Source organism: Prosopis cineraria, unplaced genomic scaffold (assembly GCF_029017545.1).
Source record: "Prosopis cineraria cultivar Desert tree isolate PC_DT_omini unplaced genomic scaffold, ASM2901754v1 PC6, whole genome shotgun sequence".
Taxonomy (NCBI): Eukaryota; Viridiplantae; Streptophyta; class Magnoliopsida; order Fabales; family Fabaceae; genus Prosopis; species Prosopis cineraria.
In genome coordinates this window covers 12,599,450-12,622,002 of record NW_026555337.1, presented here as the reverse complement: position 1 = coordinate 12,622,002, position 22,553 = coordinate 12,599,450, and the positions used below count along the sequence as shown (strand labels likewise).

The 22,553-nt window shown below is 32.0% G+C and overlaps 2 protein-coding genes across 2 annotated transcripts; both read right to left on the bottom strand.

The window, feature by feature from the left end:
• Positions 1-605: 605 nt before the first annotated feature.
• On the bottom strand, positions 606-5,768 carry LOC129314607 (uncharacterized). The gene is made up of 2 exons (XM_054958086.1): positions 5,590-5,768; positions 606-866 (listed from the first exon to the last, which is right to left on the bottom strand). The coding sequence occupies exons 1-2, from the start codon at positions 5,730-5,732 to the stop codon at positions 743-745; spliced, it is 267 nt and encodes an 88-aa protein (XP_054814061.1). The 5' UTR covers positions 5,733-5,768; the 3' UTR covers positions 606-742.
• Positions 5,769-8,039: 2,271 nt separating this feature from the next.
• On the bottom strand, positions 8,040-14,017 carry LOC129312684 (uncharacterized). Its single transcript, XM_054955355.1, has 5 exons — positions 13,469-14,017; positions 13,083-13,133; positions 10,019-10,152; positions 9,272-9,372; positions 8,040-8,417 (listed from the first exon to the last, which is right to left on the bottom strand). Exons 1-5 carry the CDS (start codon positions 13,835-13,837, stop codon positions 8,236-8,238), a joined length of 837 nt encoding a protein of 278 aa, XP_054811330.1. The 5' UTR covers positions 13,838-14,017; the 3' UTR covers positions 8,040-8,235.
• Positions 14,018-22,553: the final 8,536 nt, after the last annotated feature.

Genomic DNA, 22,553 nt, shown 5'->3' with positions numbered 1-22,553 from the left:
AGTAGGGGCATAATTTTTTCAGGTAGAAGCTTTATTATTAATACAGTTATATTTCAAAATTTGAATTCAAGACATGCGACTAAATTAATACAATGCTTTTACCAATTGAGGAGAGGGTTGGGTGGGTTTGTTCAGCAAAAATGGAGCTGATTTTTGCATAAAGCATGCAGTATGCTGAATATACTTCCGTTATTAAAAAATATAAAATATTTTTAAATTTTTTAAGATATAATCATTATCTTTTTTTTAAAAGTGCCTTGATAATAACTTTATATTTATTGTAGAGTGTTAAATAGAGATAAATATAAAAAAATAAAATTAATTTAAAAGTAGGTAATTTTTTTTATTAAATGATAAAATTCAATTAAAAATATCTTACATTTTTTAATGAAGGAAGTACTTTATATTAAATTGATGAAAATTTAATGAGAGCTTATACTAATTCAAATTAAGTCAGGACAAGATCTTTTTGAATAGAAACTCCTACATTTTCAACACTGGAACTCAAAACCTATAATTAAATTGATACACTCCTTCACCAGTTTGAATCAAGCGTTTGGTTTGGTGGTTTGTTGAGCATAAATATTGATAAACAAAGAGGGAAATAATAATTAAACTTTCCATTGGATAAAGTGTAGCTGAAGAAATTTGAAAATGATATCTACATACAACAGTGAGAAGGATACATGAATGGCACTAGGAGACTGTCATATACCGACAAGAAAAGGGATGAGATATTACATCAGTCATCATCATATGAGACATGAAAATTGGTAGTGCAGCCAGATGCCTCTGGGTCCTCAGCCCCACAACAGTCATAAAACCTGGCCGCATACGGCGGGTCATTGGGCCCCAGTTCATAGTACCTTCAGAGATAAGAAAGAAAAAGGCAACATGAGGAAGATCATGACAACCTAAAATAGCAATAGCCAAACTAATTCTTTTGTATTCGTTTTTTTTTCCCTTTTTACTCACAAAATTTGAATTGAAATTTAAATTCAAGATCTTAACAAGAAAATCAAACCCCTCCTTATTTGGACCAACGGAGCAGCCAATGTGGTCGGTGGTCATGTGTTCATAAAAGAGGACAATGTCACCGTAAACGATAGGCTTGCTCTCTAGCTCATGGAGTATGAAGAACATATAAATACAAGGCACCTTATCAATTATAATTAAATCTAAAGGTTGCAGTGATATATATATATATATATATATACACTCTTTCCGTTTAAAACTATAAAACATTTTTAATCGAATCTCACCTTTCAATAAAATAATTACTTACTTTTCAATTAATTCTAACTTTTCATATTTATCCCTATTAGACACCTTACAATAAATATAAAGTCATTATCAATAAAGACACTTTTAAAAAAAAGACAATGATTACACTTCAAAAGATAAAAAATGCTTTACATTTTTGAACATACAACTTCCTAAAAAATGCTTTATATTTTTAAACAAAGAAAGTATATATATATATATTGCATATTATAAATTTATATTCTTCAGGGCAGACATTTTTATTAGAGATATGGGAATATACATGCCGCTACTGGGGAGCATGAATTAGCATACTCTGCTTTATTTAATTTAAGGTATTGCAGATTATAATTACTTCTAATATTACAGAGTATAATTACTTCCAAGATTTTCAGAATGAGTTGAAAAATCCAGATGATGAAGAAATGGTTCAGAGACACTAAAAAAGACAATTAGGGATATAACATGTTTCACGCTATTTTTTTTTTTACCAACATGTTTCACGCTATGACTTATCTGATTCTAGAAAAATATGGTCTGAACAGTACTATGTGGAAAAAAAAAATGTTTCTATAAACTATTAAATGTATTAAAAAATCGCCAACAACCATACCACACCTGTAATGAATCAGCCAGCTGAATTAGTTGGTCATCAAACATATGATGACTACCAACTTTTCTTCTGGAGAAAATAATCCTAGAAATCCCTAAGCATTTACTGAGAGGCAAATAAGCTTGCATACAGAAAGGCAGAAGAACCACTTTTCATAAAATGTCAGTATTGCTACTGAATAGTGTCTCAAATTCATACAGAACAATAAGACACTGTAACAAACACACAAGAAATATTATTGGAAAAAAGAAAATTCAGGGAAGACTTTTCAGTTTCCTTTTAAGTTTCCAAATTTGGAGGAGAAAGGGAAAACGATGAGATGGCAACAAGTCTACACGATTCATAATCATTGATGCATAGCCTAATAGTCTTTTTTTTTTTTCCGGTTGACTTTAATTAGGATCTCAAATTGGATTTTTCAGACCTGATCTTGAAGACACCTCTTGTATCATTTAGCCGAAGTTTATTGGCATACAATTTTTTTGGGTTAATTTTGAATCTGATAAGGATTTGAACTCAAATTTTCAACACTAGAAACAAAGCACCACTGATGCAACACACACTCACACACACTAGCATAATTCTGGACAGAGGGAGAGAGAAGAGAGAAATATAGAAGCAGGGAGGGGGAAGTGAGAATGAAGAACAGATAGAGGCAGATTAGGGAGAGAGACAGGGGGAGAGGGAAGAACAGAACAGTAGGGGAGTAAGAGATTGAACAAGAACGTAGGGAGAGAAAGAGCAATCAGATTTCTACTATTCATTCATCATTCAAGTGTGTTTTTCCAAATATAAGAGGCAACATATTTATAAGCTTAAGGTTATCTAATTATTCCATTAAGAAATCATCCCACTAAGAAAACATGGACCCAATCATCCCATTAAGAAAACATGGACCTATTAAGAAAACATCCCACTAAGAAAACATGGACCTAACATCCCATTACGGCAAAAGATCCTACTTTCTTCTAAAATAGCATTTTCCAAATTTCCTATCAATCACTGAGCATCAGCCCATTGACACAAGAATCATGCAATTTTGCAGCGTTCGAATGAAGTAGAAAATGCACTGCTACTTGAGAACTTGAGATTACAATGACGGGGTAGGTTGACACATCCCAAAGAAGGAAAGAAAAGAACGAAAAAGGAACCAAATTTTAATGAGTTTTAGTAGAATTTGGAAGAGACTTGGAATTTTTGAGTGGTAAGAAAGTAATATAATGGAATGAAAGAGATGATTTTCGTTTCACAATACTGTGGCTAACAAGCCTAAAACTACGTACTGTCCTCTCCCCTTTTCTTTTCCTCACATGCCTTTAGTGCTTTACTGGTCCTGCGTCAATGAAGCTCTATCTGGTCCTTGCTATTTCTAAGATCCGTGATGGAAGTGCAGATGTGGGTTCAATAGCAAACTGCTATTGATGGAGGCCCATCAAATTGTTTAGTGTTTTCTTGGGTGAATGTAGGTAGCTGAACGAGCTCCAAATCTTTTTTCCCCCAGAAACAAGCTCCAAAATTCAAACAAACAAAAAATAGAGATAATTGGATCTTTAGCTTGTGAGTCTTGAATTTGATGCTGGCGCATCTTGCATCAATTGTATACTGAGACGATTATATTACGAAGTAGGTATTAATGGAAGTTTCCCAACAGTCAGCTTGCTAGTTTCTAAGGCAATACTTGCAATAAAAAATTGAATTCCTTTTGTATGAGTCTTTATTAGTGTCAACCTTTTTGTTTTCACAAACTTCCCTTGTGATGGGCAAAATAATCCAAGCTTAGAGTCTTAGAGTTGAAAAATAAAAGCAAATTCCTGCATACTTCCGAGCTATAAATCAATTCCCCATGGAATTCTTATCCTGATCATGGTGTGACGCTTTATCATAATACGTGGTCTCTGGATCTAGGGTAGTCTTACTCGGTACACTGTTTTGTGCTCGATAAAGTTGAATATTTTACAAGAACGAGTCTCTATTTTGTTACTGCTGTCTTATAAGAGTCCAATGTTCTAGCTTTATTTCTCTTAACTTGCAAATAGCTTAAAAGATGCTGAAATGGAAAGAAACTGCATAACGAATGTGGAGGAAAAAACCAAGCCCAAAAAACGAAACCAAAAAAGGAAGGGAGGAAGGAAAGAAAACAGATGAAACCAAAAACCTGTCAAGTAAATCAGAAAAAAAATTAGAAATTAACGTGATAAATCACTGGTATATTCTAAAAAGACTCAAGGAGAGAAGGTGGAACTAGAGAGTTGAGAAATTTGAAAGATACAAAAATAAAAACAAATAGTTGCCAGAAAATCACTGATTGTATGGGGGGCAAGTTGGAAACGAAAGAAAGTGGCAGTCAAAGAGTATTTATAAAAATGAGTTATAATGGAAAAGGTGTGGGCAACATTAGAGGAGCATGCGGGGAGTGCTAGCCTCTAAAGTGCTAGCATGCATTCTTGTTTATATTCATGTATCTGTGACTTTGTATAGCTGTCTCAGTGTGATTTTCTATGTTTATGCTGCTGAATTTGAGGGTTCCATTGCTATTTTCCTTACTGTCTGCTTTACAATGCTGAGTGTTAGTTCTTGTATGTGAACATTGTTAAGGGGTGTTATTCAGTTTAATTTTCCATGTCTTCTTTTCCCATGCTAACTTTCTCTGGAATACTAGAGGGTTCCATCATGATGAAACGTTTCACAGTCAAAGAAAAATAATGCATTTAACATGATCTCAACTCCAAACAACGAGTTATATGATTGATATATAAAGCTGTAAAATCAATAATTGCAAGAACCAAAATGTCATGGACTCTAAACCCATAGCATGCTGTGAATTCTTCAAGACTAGCACTGGACTACTTTGATCTACAATGAAAGTGTCTCATGAAATGGAAGCAATATCAAGTTATGCTTCGAAATGTGAAGTATAGAATCTGATAATACTGGTCTAGATATAATATAAGTGAAATAGGCCCGAATCATAACAAAAATATGATTAATTTGATACAATTTGCCGTGTAATCTACATATCCCCAACTCCTCTTGTTAGGGAAAAAAGAAAATTGAAAATTAAATAAACATAAGGTTTAAAAAAGAGTCTTTCACAATCGTGAACTTACAACATTATACATGACATCAATCTATATTAAGGGAACCTTTTCTTTTCTTTTTTCTTCTCAAGTAGCATAAACCACTCCAATCTCCCCTGCATTTTCTAATTGTCTTACAAGCCTCCATTGAAGCCGTAAAAAACCTACACATACGTCACCTCTAACCCCAAATAAACTTCTATGATTTTTTGGAGATAAAAAAACTCCATGTTCTAACTTTCGAATAATGGAGCGAAAATCCAAGATATTAGAGTATTATAGTATTTTTCCCCTCACAGAAATACACAAGAAGGGGGAGTTCAAACAGATAGAAAGTAAAGAATTAGAAGAAAATAAAATTGTAAACCAACTACACAACCAGGTAAATAAACTACAAAGATTAAGCGTCTTTTTTAAAAAAAAAAAAATTGAAAGCATATGAAACTCTCACAATTCCCACATATGAAACTAGTGGCAGATGACACAAATGGAGACGACTAGCGAAAGAGCTGTGCTGGAAGAGAACAGAGGATAAGGGAAATCCATGACATGATAAGAATTCAGAGATTTAAAGAACTTAGGTTGTCATTCAATCGCACGTGAGATGCTGAATCAAAAGACAAACATGGAAGGTACCTTTTCTGATCGTCGTGACGGCGACAAACGAAGAAGGAACGGTGGAATCGGCAAGACGCAGAAGTGTTGGAAGTAGGATCGTAAGATTGATTGCATCTCTTGCAAAGCTTCAACTGATTGTGCTTTTTCTCACTCTTCTCCATTTTCCAGGTTCGGACGCTCAACTCTCTGGTCGCTTACGGAAAGCTCTTATTATTATTATTATTATTATTTTTTAAAGTTATAAAAGCATATACATATAATATATTAATATCAAAATAAAATGCGAAATCCAGTTTGGCCAAAAATTATCTCAATTTCGAGTTTAACTTTTATTTATATGATCGTATTAAAATTTACACACAAGATAATATAATATTAATAATAGTTATGTAAATTAGTAAAAAAGTGTAATTATTTAAATAAAAAATAGATCGCAAATTAAAAAACAAAATTAATTTGATATATGTGGCACAGAGAATTATATTAATAAAAATTGAATTGATCTGAGATTTAATTCATTCTCATTTAGTGTGTGTATGCACATATGTCAACTCATCAACATGTTTTTACATACTTCATCCATTGAAAAATATAAAATATTTTTAATTAAATTTTACTCTTTAATTAAGTAATTATTTATTTTTAAACTAATTCTATCTTTATATATTTATTTCTATTTAATAGGGTGTTTTACTTTAAAAAAATATAAAGTAATTTATTCAATTAAAAGTACTTTTGAAAAAAAAGTAATGATTATACTTTAAAAGACTAAAAATGTCTTAAATTTTTGAACATCTAATCCCTCTAAAAATATTTTATATTTTTAAATGGAGGGAGTATTAGATTAATTTTAGAGTTAATTTATGTTTAAAACTTAAAAGATTAACATAATAATTAAGAAAAATGTAAAGGATTAAATTGATTAAAATTAACCGTAAAAAACAAATCAATAACTAAGGCTAACTTGAGGTGTTAAGATAATGAAACTTTTAATCTCTTAAATTAGTTATCAATTTGGTTCTTCAAGTTTAATTTTTATGAATTTAATTTTTTAAATTTGTTTCAATTATTAATTTAATTCGTATTATTTAAAGATAAGGTAATAATGTTAAAATCTGTTGACAGAAAATTAATGGCAAATATGTATATTAAATAAAAAATAGAAAAAAATTAATCTTTTAGTCTTTTAACTTTTAAGTCACTTGTAACTCAATCCCTTAACTATGACTCGCTGTGACTCAGTCCCTCAATTTTTGAATCACTTACAAATTAGTCCCTTAACTTTTGTTAATTTTTTTTTTCATGGTAGCTTATATCTCATATTAATGAATAAGAAGAGAATATTTTAAAATAATATATGAGCATTTTTTATCCCTCTTATTTGATAATTTTTTTAAAAAAATTAAAAAAAAGGATCGAGTTATAGGTAAATCAAAAGTTGAGGGATTGAGTTGTAACGAGTTATAGTTGAGGGATTGAGTCGCAGTGAGTCATAGTTGAGGGACTGAGTTATAAGTGAGTTAAAGTTGAAGAACTAAAAGATTAATTTTTCCAAAAAAATATAATTATTTAGATAGAAAAAAAAGATTCAATTTTTTTTAAAAATGCAATGTAAGAGATTTGATTAATAAAGATTAAACTTATCTTAACTATATAAGATGTCAAATCATTCATGTTCTTATATATTAAATTAATTTGAAAGTTAATTTATGTTTTAAACTTTAAAGAACTAACATAATATGCTTAAATAAAAAGACTAATATAATACTTTAAGAAATTGTAAGGGACTAAATCCAGCAAAAAAACTTGTGAGATTAAATTAATAATTGAATCAAACTTGTGAGAGTGCAAATTTCTTTACTACAAATTTTATTATCCCATTAGAATTTGTATCCAGCTTCAACATTTAACTACTTAATTTTTAGCTTTAATTAAACGAGATGGGTTTCAGTGCACTTGATGAGCACCATGGAGCTCATCAATTAAACATATTATTTTGCTTATTACTCCCTTTGTCTCAGTTTACAAGACATTTAGATAAAATTATAAGTATCAATAAAGTTTATTAAATATACTTTGCAAATTTATTTTTTCAAAACAAAAATATAAATTTTTAAAAATATTTTTCATTTAATATAATTAAAATAGAGAAAGTATAACAAGAAAGAAAGAATAATATTAAAATAAGTATAATTAATAAAGCTTTATTTTTATTAAAGTTTGGAAAGCTTTTCGTGTGGTCACAGTTGATGGTTCATTAAAGGCTGGAGGAAAGTCTGAAGGCCAGAGGCTGAGGCTTGACGTTGGCAAGACGATGAAGGTAGAGAGACACGATAATGAATCGGCTGGAGAGGGCAAAATGGGATACCATGGAAAAGATTCAGATTGTTTAGAGGTGAGGGAGGAATCTGATTCCAGAAATTTTGTCAGAATAAGGATTCTTAAGAATCCTAAATAAAACAAGTATATACCATGATTCCATTTCTGATTTCATTTCCTTACTCCCGATTCTTGGATACCCTTAAAATGGGTCATTTTATATACATGTGACCAAGAAGGTAGTTCAGATTTTACAAACCTTTCCCCTCCTACACTATCTATGTATCATTGGGCAAAAAGAACATGCACATAGTGGAACAATCCAAAAGGGCAGCAATGAAGTCATCATAAATGTTCCATATTCATTCTGCCTTCATCATTCTCTTCTGATGAGCCTTCACTTCTAGAAATGATGTTCATGAAGGCCTTTGTGGCTTGGCCAACTGCTCTAGATGTCTTTCTTGCAGCTCCAGCAACAACCGGTTGAAAGGATATCATAGGCAAGCTCGCTCTCTCTTGAATCAAGGCTGTTCATATAAACTATCATCAGATCAACAAAGAAAGAAAAAGTGTTCTCAAAATCTCCTCATCTAATCCAGAGACATGGAATTCTACAATGTAAGTTGTTTTTTAATGGTTGAACAGAGAATAGGCTACTTAGTATTGTGATTTTCTGTCAATTGAAATTTAATGCTGAATGTATATAAACAGAGAGAAAAAAAATGAACTCATTTAGTGAGGAGAAAAGGAAATAAAATATAGTTGAACAATAAGATTTTCAATTTGAGAATCCACAAGTCCTTATACCATTTCATGCCTGAAAATATGAGTTCGTTCAAATTCCCTCTTCCCAAGACACTAATGTCCTATAGGCTCGAAACAAATTTTATCCTCAAGCACTAAAGTGTGTGCGGGGTGCTAAAGCGACAACAACATTATCATTCCATGACATCGTTCATAATAAGAATAAACACAACAAAGTTCAAATGAATAGATTATAAAGCAAAATAAGCAAAAGGAAGATAAAAAGTGAAGTTACTGTAACATAGTTAACCATTTAGATTTTGAAAAAATGCCTTTGTGATGTAATGAACCCTGGCATTCTTGAATAAAAATAACAGGGAGGAGGATAAGACATCCCAGACACGATGCATATTTAGCTTCTATTAAATTCATCCCAGACCATGCTTGTTTAGCTTGAGCTATTGCATTAAACCCAGAAAAATTTGATAAACTAAAGGAAAAAAGACACCCCGGCGAGCTGTTAAATGCTGTAACTAACATCAATCATTAAACCAAGAATAAAATTAAATGGTGGGGAGAGAGAGAGAGAGAGAGAGAGAGAGAGCAAAAGGAACACTAATAAACACGTCACACGTACAAACAGTTTGCTTCTGTGCCACAGAACCAATCTGTCGAATTCCAGCTTCAGCTGCTTGCAAAGCTTGAGCTGACTTGTTAACCCCGTCATGTATCTCCTGGCTGAGTTCCAAATAAATTATTTTAGATATATGCAAAACGTGGTTAGAGCATCACTTGGAAAATAATCCCAGATGAATAGAAATGGTCATCAAAATTATTTCAACCACTGTTCCCCACATTCAAATAACCTATGTTCTTGCATATGAGTCTTCAAATTTTTATAGAACTTTGCACCAATGTTAGATATTACATTCCCACATATATCCAACAATCCTGATTCTATGTAAGATCAAAATCTTATAGGATCCCATTTACATCTAAAGATCTTAATCTCGGGCTATATGGCCCCTAAAAGTATCAAAAGTTATGAGCCAGTATATCATTATCTCATTGCTTACTGTTATCATTTTACTACATGACGCCAAAACTTTCAGGTTAAATGTCGCAGCATTAATCCTGATAGTAGAAAAATTGCAAAAATTTCAAGTATCAATAATTGAAGGCACCAAGGGATTTCCCCTGCAATTTTGCTAAAACAGTTCACTTCTGCTTATTAATTATGACTCCATCCACAGCTTGTCAAATACAAGATTTGGACTGACAATTAGACAATATTCATGATTGAATTTCCTATTGCCAAATTTTGAAAAGAATTAAAAGGAATGGAAAATAAAATAAAGGGAATAACTCAGAAATTGATTTTCACCTTAGATCACTTAGTTCTAGTGTAAGATCACTGATTTCCATGCCTGAAAGCCTTATAGCAGCCATGGTACTAGGGAGTTCCTCACGAGCTGTATCTGCTAGCTTTGAAAGAGACACTGCAGCATTTCTCATTGCCTAACAAAAATTTAGAAATCTTAACATGAAGTAATCAGAATCTAATTATGAATAACAATTGAATAATTATGATGAGTATAAGGATGACATGTAGCATGTGCAGACCACAGAACATATAGTTAACCAGAAGAGCAGGATCACAAAGAAGAGTACTCTCTCCATTCCTTTTTATAAGTCACCTTTTAAAAGGAATTGATGATCCTTTTTACAAGTCACTTTGCATAAAAAGATGGATAGTTAATTAATTTCTTCCAACTTTACCCTTTTGCAATTTCTACGAGTAAAGTAAAAGGTTATATATGCAAGAGAAAGTGTTTTTAATGATAACATATTTAACAAGGGTAAACTGGACTTTTTTTTTCCATTTTCAAACAACATCAATAATTTAACTGTTTCCTTGGTTCTGAAAAGGTAGTTGAAAGTGACTTATATATAGGACTAAAGGGAGTAGTAACAACCTTAAGAGAGTAAACAAAGATACTAGAAACTCAAGTGAAAATAAAATGGTTTCTGCAAAGCCTAGAAAAAGAAAAATGGAAAATGGAAAAGATATTCGCAAGAATCAAGGTTACAAAAGAAGAAATCACCAGCACACCATTGGATACAATACTATGTTTGATATATTTCTACGAGTGCACATGCAAATAGAAGATTCCATGATTGGCAGTTTCACATTTAAAAGACACAACATCTGCAGAAACATGTATGCCTTTAAGAAAAGTTTGATGCCTATGTCTCGAATAGTTCAATGCAGCATGACCAGTTGTAGTTGGGCAGGTAGTTTCTTGGACCCAGAGTAGTTGTGCATCCCAGTACATTATTATATGATCAAGGCACAAAGATTGATGTATAATCATGTAATAAGAGTTTTAATCTAGGGCAGTTAAAGCTGGGTGGAAGAGATGAGATCAGGCCAGATATAGATAGTTGTTAAGACATAAGACTCATCTCCATTCCCCAAGATCATGTTCTCGCTTGTAAAATTTTTGAAACAAACAAGTTTACATTTCACTTCATTCATTGAATTAAATGCAAAAAATTGGCGAAACTGGCTATCTGCCTGTATGCACTGAAGCTTGAATTAAAGCTACTTTCTCATCCCTTTTCTTAGAGGTTGAATAGAGGGATTTCTAGATGTTTAGCTGTCACTTTATTGCTAGTCAAAAGCAGATTATTAAGGGCATTGATGCAATTGAAGGGAGAAATTGGCAGAAATAGTGTCAATATATGGTTATCCTAGCTTTCAGAATGACACCTGATGTTTTTGGACCTGCAAATAGAGTCGGGAATAAAGGCCGGGCTTGGAGGGCTTGTTTAAATAATAGTTTGTGCTTGCAAAATGGGGGACTTTTAGGATAATCGGGTTTCTGGGCCTAGCCTTGAAAAAAAAAAGGCTCGAGCTCGGGCGACCTGCAAACCTTGTTCTATTTTTTTTTTTCTCTTTTACATTATAACACACCATTTGGCAAATAGAAAAAAAATCCTAAGTATCGACCATTTCAAGTTCTCTAGCTCTCGTCCTCTTTCAACTCAACCTCTCCCTCTCACCCTCTTCTTTCTTCAAGTTGTCTCGCCTCTCTGCTCATCCTTTGGCTCTCTCTGTCTCTCAACTCACCTCTCCCTCTCATCTCTTGACTCAGCGTACCTCTCTCGGCATTCTATTGCTTTGTTCTTTTGGCTCTCTTACTCTCAAGCATTTATATATTTTGTTTCTGGAACTTTGTTGTGAATTCTAATGGCATCAACTAACATATATTTAGACTTTTAAATCTTTTACTTATTTTCTAGATGATGTGATGCCTGGATTTATTTTTTGTTAAATTTTAGAGTTAAATTATAATGTTAAATATTATGATGTTGAATTAAATCATTTTCCAAAAATAAATAAATTATAATATTTCTTTTTTTTTTTGAAACAAGGCTTCTGGGCCCCCCCGAGCTCTTTCAATAAGGGCCGGCCTCAAGATTTGGTAAAAATTTGAAAAATGGACTTTAGGACTTGGGCCCTTAAGGGCCTATGGGCTTGGCCCTAAAGGACTGGGCCTGCCCGTTATCCTATCTACCTGCAAAACCAGAGCCCTTGTACGACCAAAATTGAAAGGGATGAGATTAGATAATACAGGAACAGGAACAATATTCAGAATTCCATGGAGCTCTTAACTACAGGAATTGAAATATCAAGAGCATCAAATAAGGAATCGAAGAATCTACTGCTAAGATCTGGGATTTTAAGTATTTTATTATGACTTATGCCTTCTCAATACACAGATGCAAAATTCTTTATTTCAAAATTACAAAGACTAGGACTTGAGCAGAGATAATGAGTATATTTTGAATTTAGGGATCGTAGCCCAATCATTTTTTATCTGGTCTATTTGGATCGAGAGACAAGCTTGAGTTTTCAACAGTTTCCCTTTGCCTAGTTGCCATTGAATAGGGGCAGCCTTATGGCTTCAATTTGGTGTTCAGCTCAAGATCCCCATTGTTGGCATTTGGACATGTTTCTGGGCTCAGTTAGCCTGAGCAGGCCTAATTAATTATTAATTAGTTGGTCCAATTTGAAAAAATTTCCGAATTTGATCCTACTGATCGCGGAACAGGTTTCTCCCTTTCAAAACCCCAGATCTGATGCAGCAGTCAAATACATCAAGCTTGCATTATTTTCTTCCATTTTGTATCTTTTAAGACATAAGGAGTGCCTCTCTTGGTTTACAATTACTACTTTCTTCATGCATTATTAAATAAAGGGCAGAAAACAGGATAGAAATAAGCAAGAACTGAATTAAAATCATAAAATCGTAAAGCTTAAAAGCATCTGCAGCTATAACTACAATAAATAAATGTAAGCACAAACAAACAACAGGAAATAAATCTGACATAGAGATATTAGATGAGATCATCAAATATAAACATTGCGATTGTCAACTTACAAATAGTGTGGGAACAGCAGCAAAAACTAGGCTGGTGAATGCCACTGAAGTCTGCATATGTGAAAGTCAAGGTACCCAGAATGAGAGACAGATAAAATATAATTCAAATGTAAAGAAAACAAGTCCTCTACATACGCAATTTAGTTCAAAAATAAATTGCTCTATCTGTTTGTGTTAGCCTACCATGTTTATTCAAAATCTTGATTTATTAAAACATTACCATGGCCATTTTACGAACATTGACATATGGTAATATAGCATCAAACAGTAAGGATTTAAAATTTATTCTCTAAACAGAGGGCCAAGAAACCTTTAGAAAACTCACGAACTCTAATTTACTGTCACTACCAGTACTGAAAAAAATAGGGCGGAAACGTCGGTCATACCGTGCATGCAATGAATGCCAGGAGAAAGAAAGCTTGATCACTCAAACTTAAATTGGCCATGGGAATAACAAAAGATGGTGTTCTGGGACTCCCAACTGCACTATGAAATTTGTCATTCGCAACGACCGCTTCAGCCGAATCCCCCTCAATAGCTTTAGCCCGAGAATCTGATGATTGCGCAGAAGGGGTGGAGCAATACGTAACAAAGCGGGATGAATTGGGCTGAGAATTCAAGAAAAGGGAGAGGCGGACGTTGGATTTTCGCAGCAAGAGATTCAAAGTTTTGCTGGTTGGGTGTGGGAAGCCATGAATTAACGATGATGAAGCACAGAGATGGGTAGGATGCGAGGTTATGATTAAAGATCTCATAGCGGATCAGGAAATGAGACTACAACGACAATCAGAAATGATACATTAGAGAGATGGAATTCGGAAGAGCAGGGCACAGAACGAATATGTAAAAATGAACGGCGCTAGCTATCCTGTGACTTGCAGGCGGTCACGAAGAAATCGAAGAAGCATTCACTTCGAAGCGGTGGGTTGTCTCCCCCCCCCCCCCCTCCAAAAAAAAAAAAAACAATTTTTCTTGACCCTCAACACTTGAGGCCACCCAGGTGGCAAAAACGGGGAAAAAAAATATCAACCGAAGATTGCTAGAAAAAAAATGAAAGTATTTAAGAATTAATAAATTTTAAATTTTTAGTGTAGTTCCTTATATAAAATTAACTTTTTAAGTGAAATGATTAAATTTCTCCTAAAGTTTAAAATAAAAAGTCACCTACACTATCATTAGCATCGGCCATTGGATTGTCAAAGACCTATTAGTGTTTAGATAGCTAAAGCCCTTGCCATCAATGGGGTTGTTAGTGGTCAGCTATTGGAACTTTGATACTGGTGACACTTTTATTCATGCATAATTGATAACGGTGACTAAGGATAATTTGATTTCATAACCTCTTGATCGACTGAAGCCCCAGCCACCAGTGAGCATGCTAGCAATTGATCATTGGAGCTAAGGTGGCACTAACATTTTTGTTCAAGGATAATTGATAAATGGTGGAGGGGTTTGATCACAAAACTTCTTGGCCATTTAAAATATTTAGTGGCCACAAACCATTAAGCTCGTTTAATTATATGTGGCAAAAAAAATATAAGTAGTAATTTAAGCTTCTAAATCACTTTCATGTTATAATATAATAGTGTATTGTTAATTTTTGAATGACACTTATTATTTTACTAATATTTCTTGTTAATCAAACATGGTCAATTATAAATTAAGAGCTTTACAACTTTATACATTTGGATTATTGTCAAAATATGAATGGATATTTGTTGATGATGAACTAACACGTGCAATTAACCCTATCTTATTAGTTTTTTTAATTAACTTGTTAAAAACTTGCATCGATTGTTGTTAAAACCTAAATGGATATTTATTTATGAAGGATAACACTTTTATAATTAAGCTTATCCTATTTGTTTTTCTAACTTATTAAATCCCGAATAAATTGTTATTAATTTCAAATGAGTTATTATTAAAATTCAAATGAAAACTCATTATTAAAAGATTAAAACGTACAATTATTTAAAATTAATAATAATTCATTCAGGATTTAATAAATTAGAAAAGCGAATAGAATGTGCTTAATTGTACAAGTGTTGGTCCTTCATTAACAAGTATTCATTTAGATTTTAATAATAACTCATTCAAAATTAATAACAACTCATTGAAAATTAATATGATAGGTATAATTGTATGTATTAGTTCTTCATCAATAAATATTAATCTATTTAGATTTTAATAACAACTCATTCAAAATTAGCATAAATCCATTTAGGTTTTAACAAGTCCTTCCTCAAGAGCAAAAAATATAGAGTCTCTTGAACACAAAATATAGAATCTGCTAGACACAATATATATATATATATATATGTATGTATGTATGTATATGTATATGTATATGTATATGTATATGTATGTGTGTATGTATATGTATATGCGCGCGCGCATACATATAAATGAATGTGTGTGTACGTATATAGTTATATACTTAGCCTTGTTCCAATTGAATAAAAAAAGTGGATAAGCAAGAAAAATGGGCCAACCGGTTTAAGCTTAATAATTGCTAAGGTTGGGCTTGGGTTTAGAGCTTCAAAACAAAATGCAGGCTTATAAGGGTCAGTCCTAATGGGTTAAGGGCCTAAATGAGCTGGCCTTATAGGGCTGAGGGCTAGCTTATTTAGGCTCATTTGTTTATTTATATTTTAAAATATTATTTATTTTGTTTTGTTTAATTCAAGATAATGAGTTCTTTGGACAAAAAAACAATTGTTTGATTTAGTTTAGATTCTAAACAATAATTTGATTCATGCTACATATGTGTGTTAATATTTCTAAATTATATTTTTTTAATAATAGAGTATTTTTATATTTACATGATTTTGTATTGTATGACTTGACTTAGAATTTATAAATTTTAATGTTTTATTATTTGAAATAAGGGTATTTTTGCATAATCAAAATACTATTGGTATTAAGAGTTAAGATGTTATCTATGTAATTTGATATTGGAGTAAGATTTTATGTTGTAGTGAAATGAATTAATTATTTTCAATTTGAAAAAAATGAAAAAAAAGTAAAAAGACCCAAAGCCCGTAGGGTTGACTCTCAATCCATTATGCTTAGGGCCGAGCTTCAAATGTAAACTTTTTAAAGGATACCTGAACTTAAATGGGCTGGCCCTTTTAAGTTTGTGCGCATTAAGGGTCGAGCCAACCTATTTTTCCAATTATATGGATGTGAATCTTTTGTAGATAAAAAAAAATCTGTCTTCCTCTCCTAAATATTTATCATTGCACTCCATATATGATTGATATTCTATGTTTTATTTGTTTGGAACTTGAAAGTTTTGCCTCTTGGGGAGAAGAAGGGTGCTACGATGATTCCTGACTTGGAAGAAGAACACAAATCAAATGTCAGTGATTTTATGTTCAAGCTTATTAATGGTAAGCACGTTTTACATGCTGACGCAGTACTGGCCACCCCCAGCTATTTTTGTTCTCTTCACACACGTGCATCAATTTCAATTAGCTTTTGCTTAAAGGCCTTATCTTGCACACTATGCGACTAAAGAAAGATTATTCTCGCTCTTTATATCTTTCTTTAAATCATATAGTATATATTCAAATCAATCGCCATAAGTCATGAATAGTGTCACATTTCTCTTACTTCGAGCAATATAACATACGGTAACCATATCTAATTCAACAAAAAAAGTTATATTTAAAGAATTTCAGAGGACGAGTGTCAATAATTTATTATTATATGTAAGGTTCAGGGAAGGAGTGGAAGGCATACGGTGTTCATAGTATGGTTTATTCATATGCATATATCATGCCACTAATAAATTTTCTTTGTCAGTCATACGTACGTTCATGGGGACCTGGTTACGAAGACAGATTCTCTCCAACCTGGTTTGAAAAGGTCTTTGATTGCATAATACTGGTCCTGCATCACCTGCTGGAAATTCTTGAACGAGTTACGTATATACGCCATGATCTTATCAATGTTAATTAAAAGATGTTTATTTAATGAAAATATAACACACACACACACACACACACACACACACACACACTGAGAAAATATATATTAATTGATTATATATATACATACATACATATTTATCTTCTAATATTCCCAGGTGGATGGAGAAAATTGAATGGGATACGAAAAAAGAAGGAGATGCACAAATCGGCTGTCCAAATAATGAATGCACTTCTTAAGGACGATTTCGAGCCAGGGAATGGAACCCTGCTTGAAAAGTCTCCACTTTTACCGGTAAAAAAAAGATTAATCTATTATTCACAAAGCATGATGAGTAATATTAATATTTTATAAAAAAGATTCATATATATTATTCACAGTGCATGATGATTATAACCTAACATGGTGAGGGATTCAATTAATAGAGTCGGTGTCAATGATGAAAAATGGTCAAAAGAAAATTGGCAAAAAATGGGGTGAAAGAAATGGTGGAGAAAATTCTGGAATTATTTCCATCAAGCATTGAGGAGGTGAATGACCAGGAAAAAAACATTGGTCACTTTTAGATACTAGAAAAAAATAGAATGGAATGGATTAAAAATATAAAGGAAAAAATGAAATGATTAAAAGAAATAGTGAACCACGTTCATAAAGGAAGGAGATAATTTAGTTCAAGAAGTTGAGAATCATGATTCATAAAATTTTTGAAGTGTGCGTGTGATGATTCTCATATTTATAGTATATATTAATAAGTTTTTATCATACTTACTATAAAGAGAAAGGATGATTTATTTTATTTTTGTGTTTATCTTTTTAATTCATTCCATTCCATTCATTTTGGTACTCAAGCTTGACCATAGTCTTATTGGTAGCAGAAAAGAGGTAGACCAAAGTATATCATTTTCTGTGTAAAAAGAAAATCCTTAACCAAAATATCTTGGTCAACCATAGATTGATGATATTAGATTTCTTTTGAGCATTTTAAATATTTTCTCGTGTGTTGTGTTTCCTCTTGTTTTTTGTTGTTTTCTTGTGTTCTTTATATTTGTTCTTTTTATGTGTTTTTGTATTTTCTAGTTGTTTGTCTTATGCTTTCCTTGTGCCAATAATTAATTTATGTTTCTCTCTTGTATGGATTCTCCTTGGTAAACTGATGGGGCAAGTAGAGGATATGAGTATGATGCTCATATAAATTTTAATTATGCCATTTATGCTTGTGAATTCTAATATGATTATAGTTGCAATTATTATGGGGATTGTCACTCTAATGAGCAATGCCTTCATTTTTCACCTTTCAATTATGTGAAGGATGATTACACTAGGGCCTAAACTAGTTTGAATAGTAATACTATTAATTGTAGATGGAATCTTGAACAAACATTGTCTTGATATTTTACTCACTCTCTTCCTTCATATGTGCCACATCCTCATATATCACACAATAATTATATAGATGAAAGCAACCCCATTCATAAGGAGAAGTCTATAATAGAGGATATGCTTCAACATATCTTACATAATCAAAATGAAATGAGAGCTTAACAAGAAAAGAAAATTAATAAACAAGCATTGGCTCTTCAAAATTTAATACTTCATGCATGTAAAATGGCCTCTAACTTTGAGTCTTTGAATCAATAAGGTATTTTCAATGATATATCAAATGATGTTTCTATAAAAGATGAGGACTCAAGTGAACAAATGACAATGCGGAGTATGGAAGTGTTTCCAATAGCTTGTGATGATTTTGAGTATGATTGTGAGTTGGAAGTTAATGAGAAATGGAACAAAGAGTGTTTGGTTGATACTCCAATTGTGGAGCTTTATCCATTAGATTTTGAAGAAAAGAGAATAGAGGAAATTCCAAGAGTTTATATACATGATCCTCCTATTGATGTTATGACTCTTATTGATGAGAGTTAAGTTGATTTTATTGGGTGTTCAAAATATTTGAGGGCTTGTAATGATAATTGTGAAAAAATTGAATTAGAGCCTACCAATGATCTTAATGAATCATGTACCTAAAAATCAATTTTGATTATGGAGTTATGTATCTTTTGTTTGAATGGATGCCCATTCTTGTTGAAGCCTTGTCAAGTGAAGAGAAATGAAGACAAAGTGATATTAGTCTTTGATACTTATGATTAGGTATTTGTGAAGAAGAGTTAAGCTGTAAGACTATAAATTAAGTGCTCTTGATAGGTAACCCAAGCTTTAAACCTTCCTTTTTGAATTTGTCTTATCGTTTAGTTAGTTTTGTTGAAGTTATGTGTGATCTTCTTGGTTTTGTCGGTTTGGATGATCATATGAGGAAGTGGAAGCCTTTTAAGAAGTGGTGCAAATGACAAAAGATTACAAGATTCCAAAAGAAGGGAAGATTTCAAGGAGCTAAAGCTATTTACATTGTTTTTATGAATTTGGACTAGTTTTGAACATTATTTTGAGCTTTTATGAAGTGAATGCAAATTTTGATGGTTTGACTCTCATGAAATTTTTTTTAAGGATTGATTGTATCTTGATTGGAGAAATTTATTTATGATTGATGGGTGATAGTTAGCACTACCATAAAAAAAACTTTTTACAGCGGTTAAAAAATACTTTTTACATTAATTCACGTAGCATTGTTGTTCCGGGGGATGTAAAAAGTATGAGACTTTTTATATCGATTGTAGCCAGAACCGATGTAGAAAGTCCACCTTCTATATCGGTTCTCGCTAGAACTACTGTAGAAGGTGGACTTTCTACATCGGTTCTTGCCACAACTAATGTAGAAAGTCCATTTTCTACATCGGTTCTATCTACAACCGCTGTAGATAGCAATATTATTTTGAAAAAAAATAGGGTTGTTTTTCTAGGTTGTAAACCTTACAATCCAGAAAAATACCTCTAAAATAAATAGAAATAAAATTTAATAGCCATAAAATAAGAAAGAGTTATTTAATTTATTCAAATATATAACAATTTATATTCAACTTTCATTTATTTAAATCATAACAAAGGAATTGGAATTATGATTAAACAATATAAACAAAATTTTTGTATGCTAAATTAAAAGAACCTAAAATTCCTTAAAAAATACAAGTGTACAAAAGCAAGGGGAACAAGCTCTTGATAGCAACTCCTTCTTTGCCTATATGAGCAAGTTGAACACACATACCCACACCAAGTGTTGATACTCTTCATTCCCAAAATCTGGTAAGGCCTTAGCTTTTTTGTCCTATGAGTTTTATACCCTTGTAGAAGAAAATGAAACTACTATTAACTACTGAAAACAATATAGGTACATATATACTACAAAAAAAAAATCATATTGTAGATTTAATTTTAGCTTACATTGGACAGTTATCTTAGAATAGAAGGCAAAAATCATATACAAAAGGTGCTCAATACAACTAAAGAGACATTGGAAAGAAAAAAGTGGTTAACTATAAATAGAAAATTTGAAGCAAACTACCAAGAATAACCAATAATAGCCATTACTCAAGTAATCTGAGTATGCAAACATAAAAGCTTATAAGTATTGAATATTTGACTATTTCTAATATTCCAACCATACAATACCTTTCAGATAGGGCAAGACTAGTTTAAAAGTACTGAAGAATGCCTCGTTTTCTTGCATTTGCAACCACTTCCTCCTATAGTAGATACTTTGAACATGAAGAAGAAGAAAAATAATTAATATTAATAAATAGATAAATAAATGAAAATGAACCAAGTAAGTAGCACTTTGTTGAAGTTAACTTAACATTTTATGAGTAGAAAAATATATCTAAAGCCAACTTAAGGTGCGGAGCATGAATCCTTTTGCTCACCTCATTAAGACATGAAATCATTTAATTAAAAAAACAAGGAAAAGAAAATTTCTTAAACATGTAGTATTTATGCCATGAAACCAAAATAACATCATATATAGAAGGGGTATTAAACAACAACAAAAGAAAGTATGAAAATCATTAATAAAAAAATCACCTAGAAGCTAAAAACATGGTTGTAAAAACAATACTATCACCATTTTCACTACAAGCAACCTAAAAACTGCACAAATTAGTATGTAAATCTATCATGACATATTGAATAACTAAAAACAGGGTAAGGGAAAGAACCAAGACCTTAGCATTGTCTATATAGTTGTTTGATTATATTTTTATTCTCATTTTATTTTGCTGAGGCTACTGCAAACATATATAAAATATAAATGAAAATAATTCAGTCATGAACTTGGATGCACGAATCGAACAGGGTATTAACTTTTACGTATCCTTTAATTAGCAAATCCAACCAAAAGCAAATAAGTAATATCAAACAGGATCAAATTCATATTCAATGGCAACATATAAATAACTGAGAATGAGTAATATTCAAGCTAAGGGAACCCAAATTTGACAAGAATGACACCAATGAGATGCTACACAAGAGAAAGAAGGTGAGAGAAGGAGGAGAAGAATGGTGGAAGCACCCCAAATAGAGGCTGTAGTGTGAAAAAAATAAATCTCACATTTGGAAACTAATCAATGATCCAACTATTGAAAATGACGCATTGAATGTTCCAAACTATCTGACAAAATTTTAGCTTAATCCAACGGTTAACGAACCTGTAAGAGCAGATTTACTAAAACTGTCCTGTGAATATGCGAAAATAACTTTGGAGGAAGGAGGAGAAGGATTTGGAAAAAATGGATCTTGGGTTTTAGGTATCTTGTTTAGGGAGAAGAGATGAGGAGGAGGAGGATGACAACACAATATGGAGGTGAGGAGAGTAGAAGACAAGGAGGAAGATGATGCAAACACGTTCTATGTGAGGAAGATGATAAGAACTAAAACTTTAAATGACTTTTTACATCGATTGCTAGGGTAACCGATGTAGTAATACATTTTACATTGGTTACCACTAAAGCTGATGTAAAAAGCGTTTATTTTGTTAATATTTTTTAAAATTCTTACATCGGGTGATAGAGCGCCCGATGTAGAAAGTCTACTTTCTACATTGGGTAAAAAAAACACTCCATGTAAAAAGTGTGTATTTTTTAAATTTTTTAAAAAATTCAAAATACTTTCTACATCGTACTTTTTAATAGAAAGTACTTTTTACATCAGTTGAAAGAGCACTCGATATAAAAAGTCTAATAGTCATGATTAATATTATAAAATTGCCACTATCTGGACTTTTTACGTCGTTTGCCTTCCAACCAATATAAAAAGTCTCCTGTAAAAGCCAAATTTTGTACTAGTGTAGAGATTAATTTTAGAGTGATTTTAGTGTTGGAAAGAAGTTTTAAGATGTGTGCAAATCAGATTTTTAAAGAAAAATGTTACAAAATTTTGCTATCAAAAGTTCTGACAAAAGTTGCGAACCAAATGGATGCATCTCCTTATATAGCAAGGATATGTGACCCTAGAAGACTTACAATAGTGCCACGTATACAAAGAATACAGAAAATAGAAACCCAAAACAATTGACATAAAAGAATAACTATCAGGGGGCCCAAATAGAGCTAAGTGGGCTGGTTATCTAAGGGTAGTCTATTGGGCTCTGTTAACATA

Coding starts and splice junctions, on each gene's coding strand:
- LOC129314607 (XM_054958086.1), bottom strand. CDS start 5,732: ATGGAGAAGAGTGAGAAAAAGCACAATCAGTTGAAGCTTTGCAAGAGA. Junction 867..5,589: donor CGTCACGACGATCAGAAAAG/GTACCTTCCATG, acceptor TTATCTCTGAAG/GTACTATGAACTGGGGCCCA.
- LOC129312684 (XM_054955355.1), bottom strand. CDS start 13,837: ATGAGATCTTTAATCATAACCTCGCATCCTACCCATCTCTGTGCTTCA. Junction 13,134..13,468: donor TGGCATTCATTGCATGCACG/GTATGACCGACG, acceptor TCACATATGCAG/ACTTCAGTGGCATTCACCAG. Junction 9,373..10,018: donor CTAGAACTAAGTGATCTAAG/GTGAAAATCAAT, acceptor TTTGGAACTCAG/CCAGGAGATACATGACGGGG.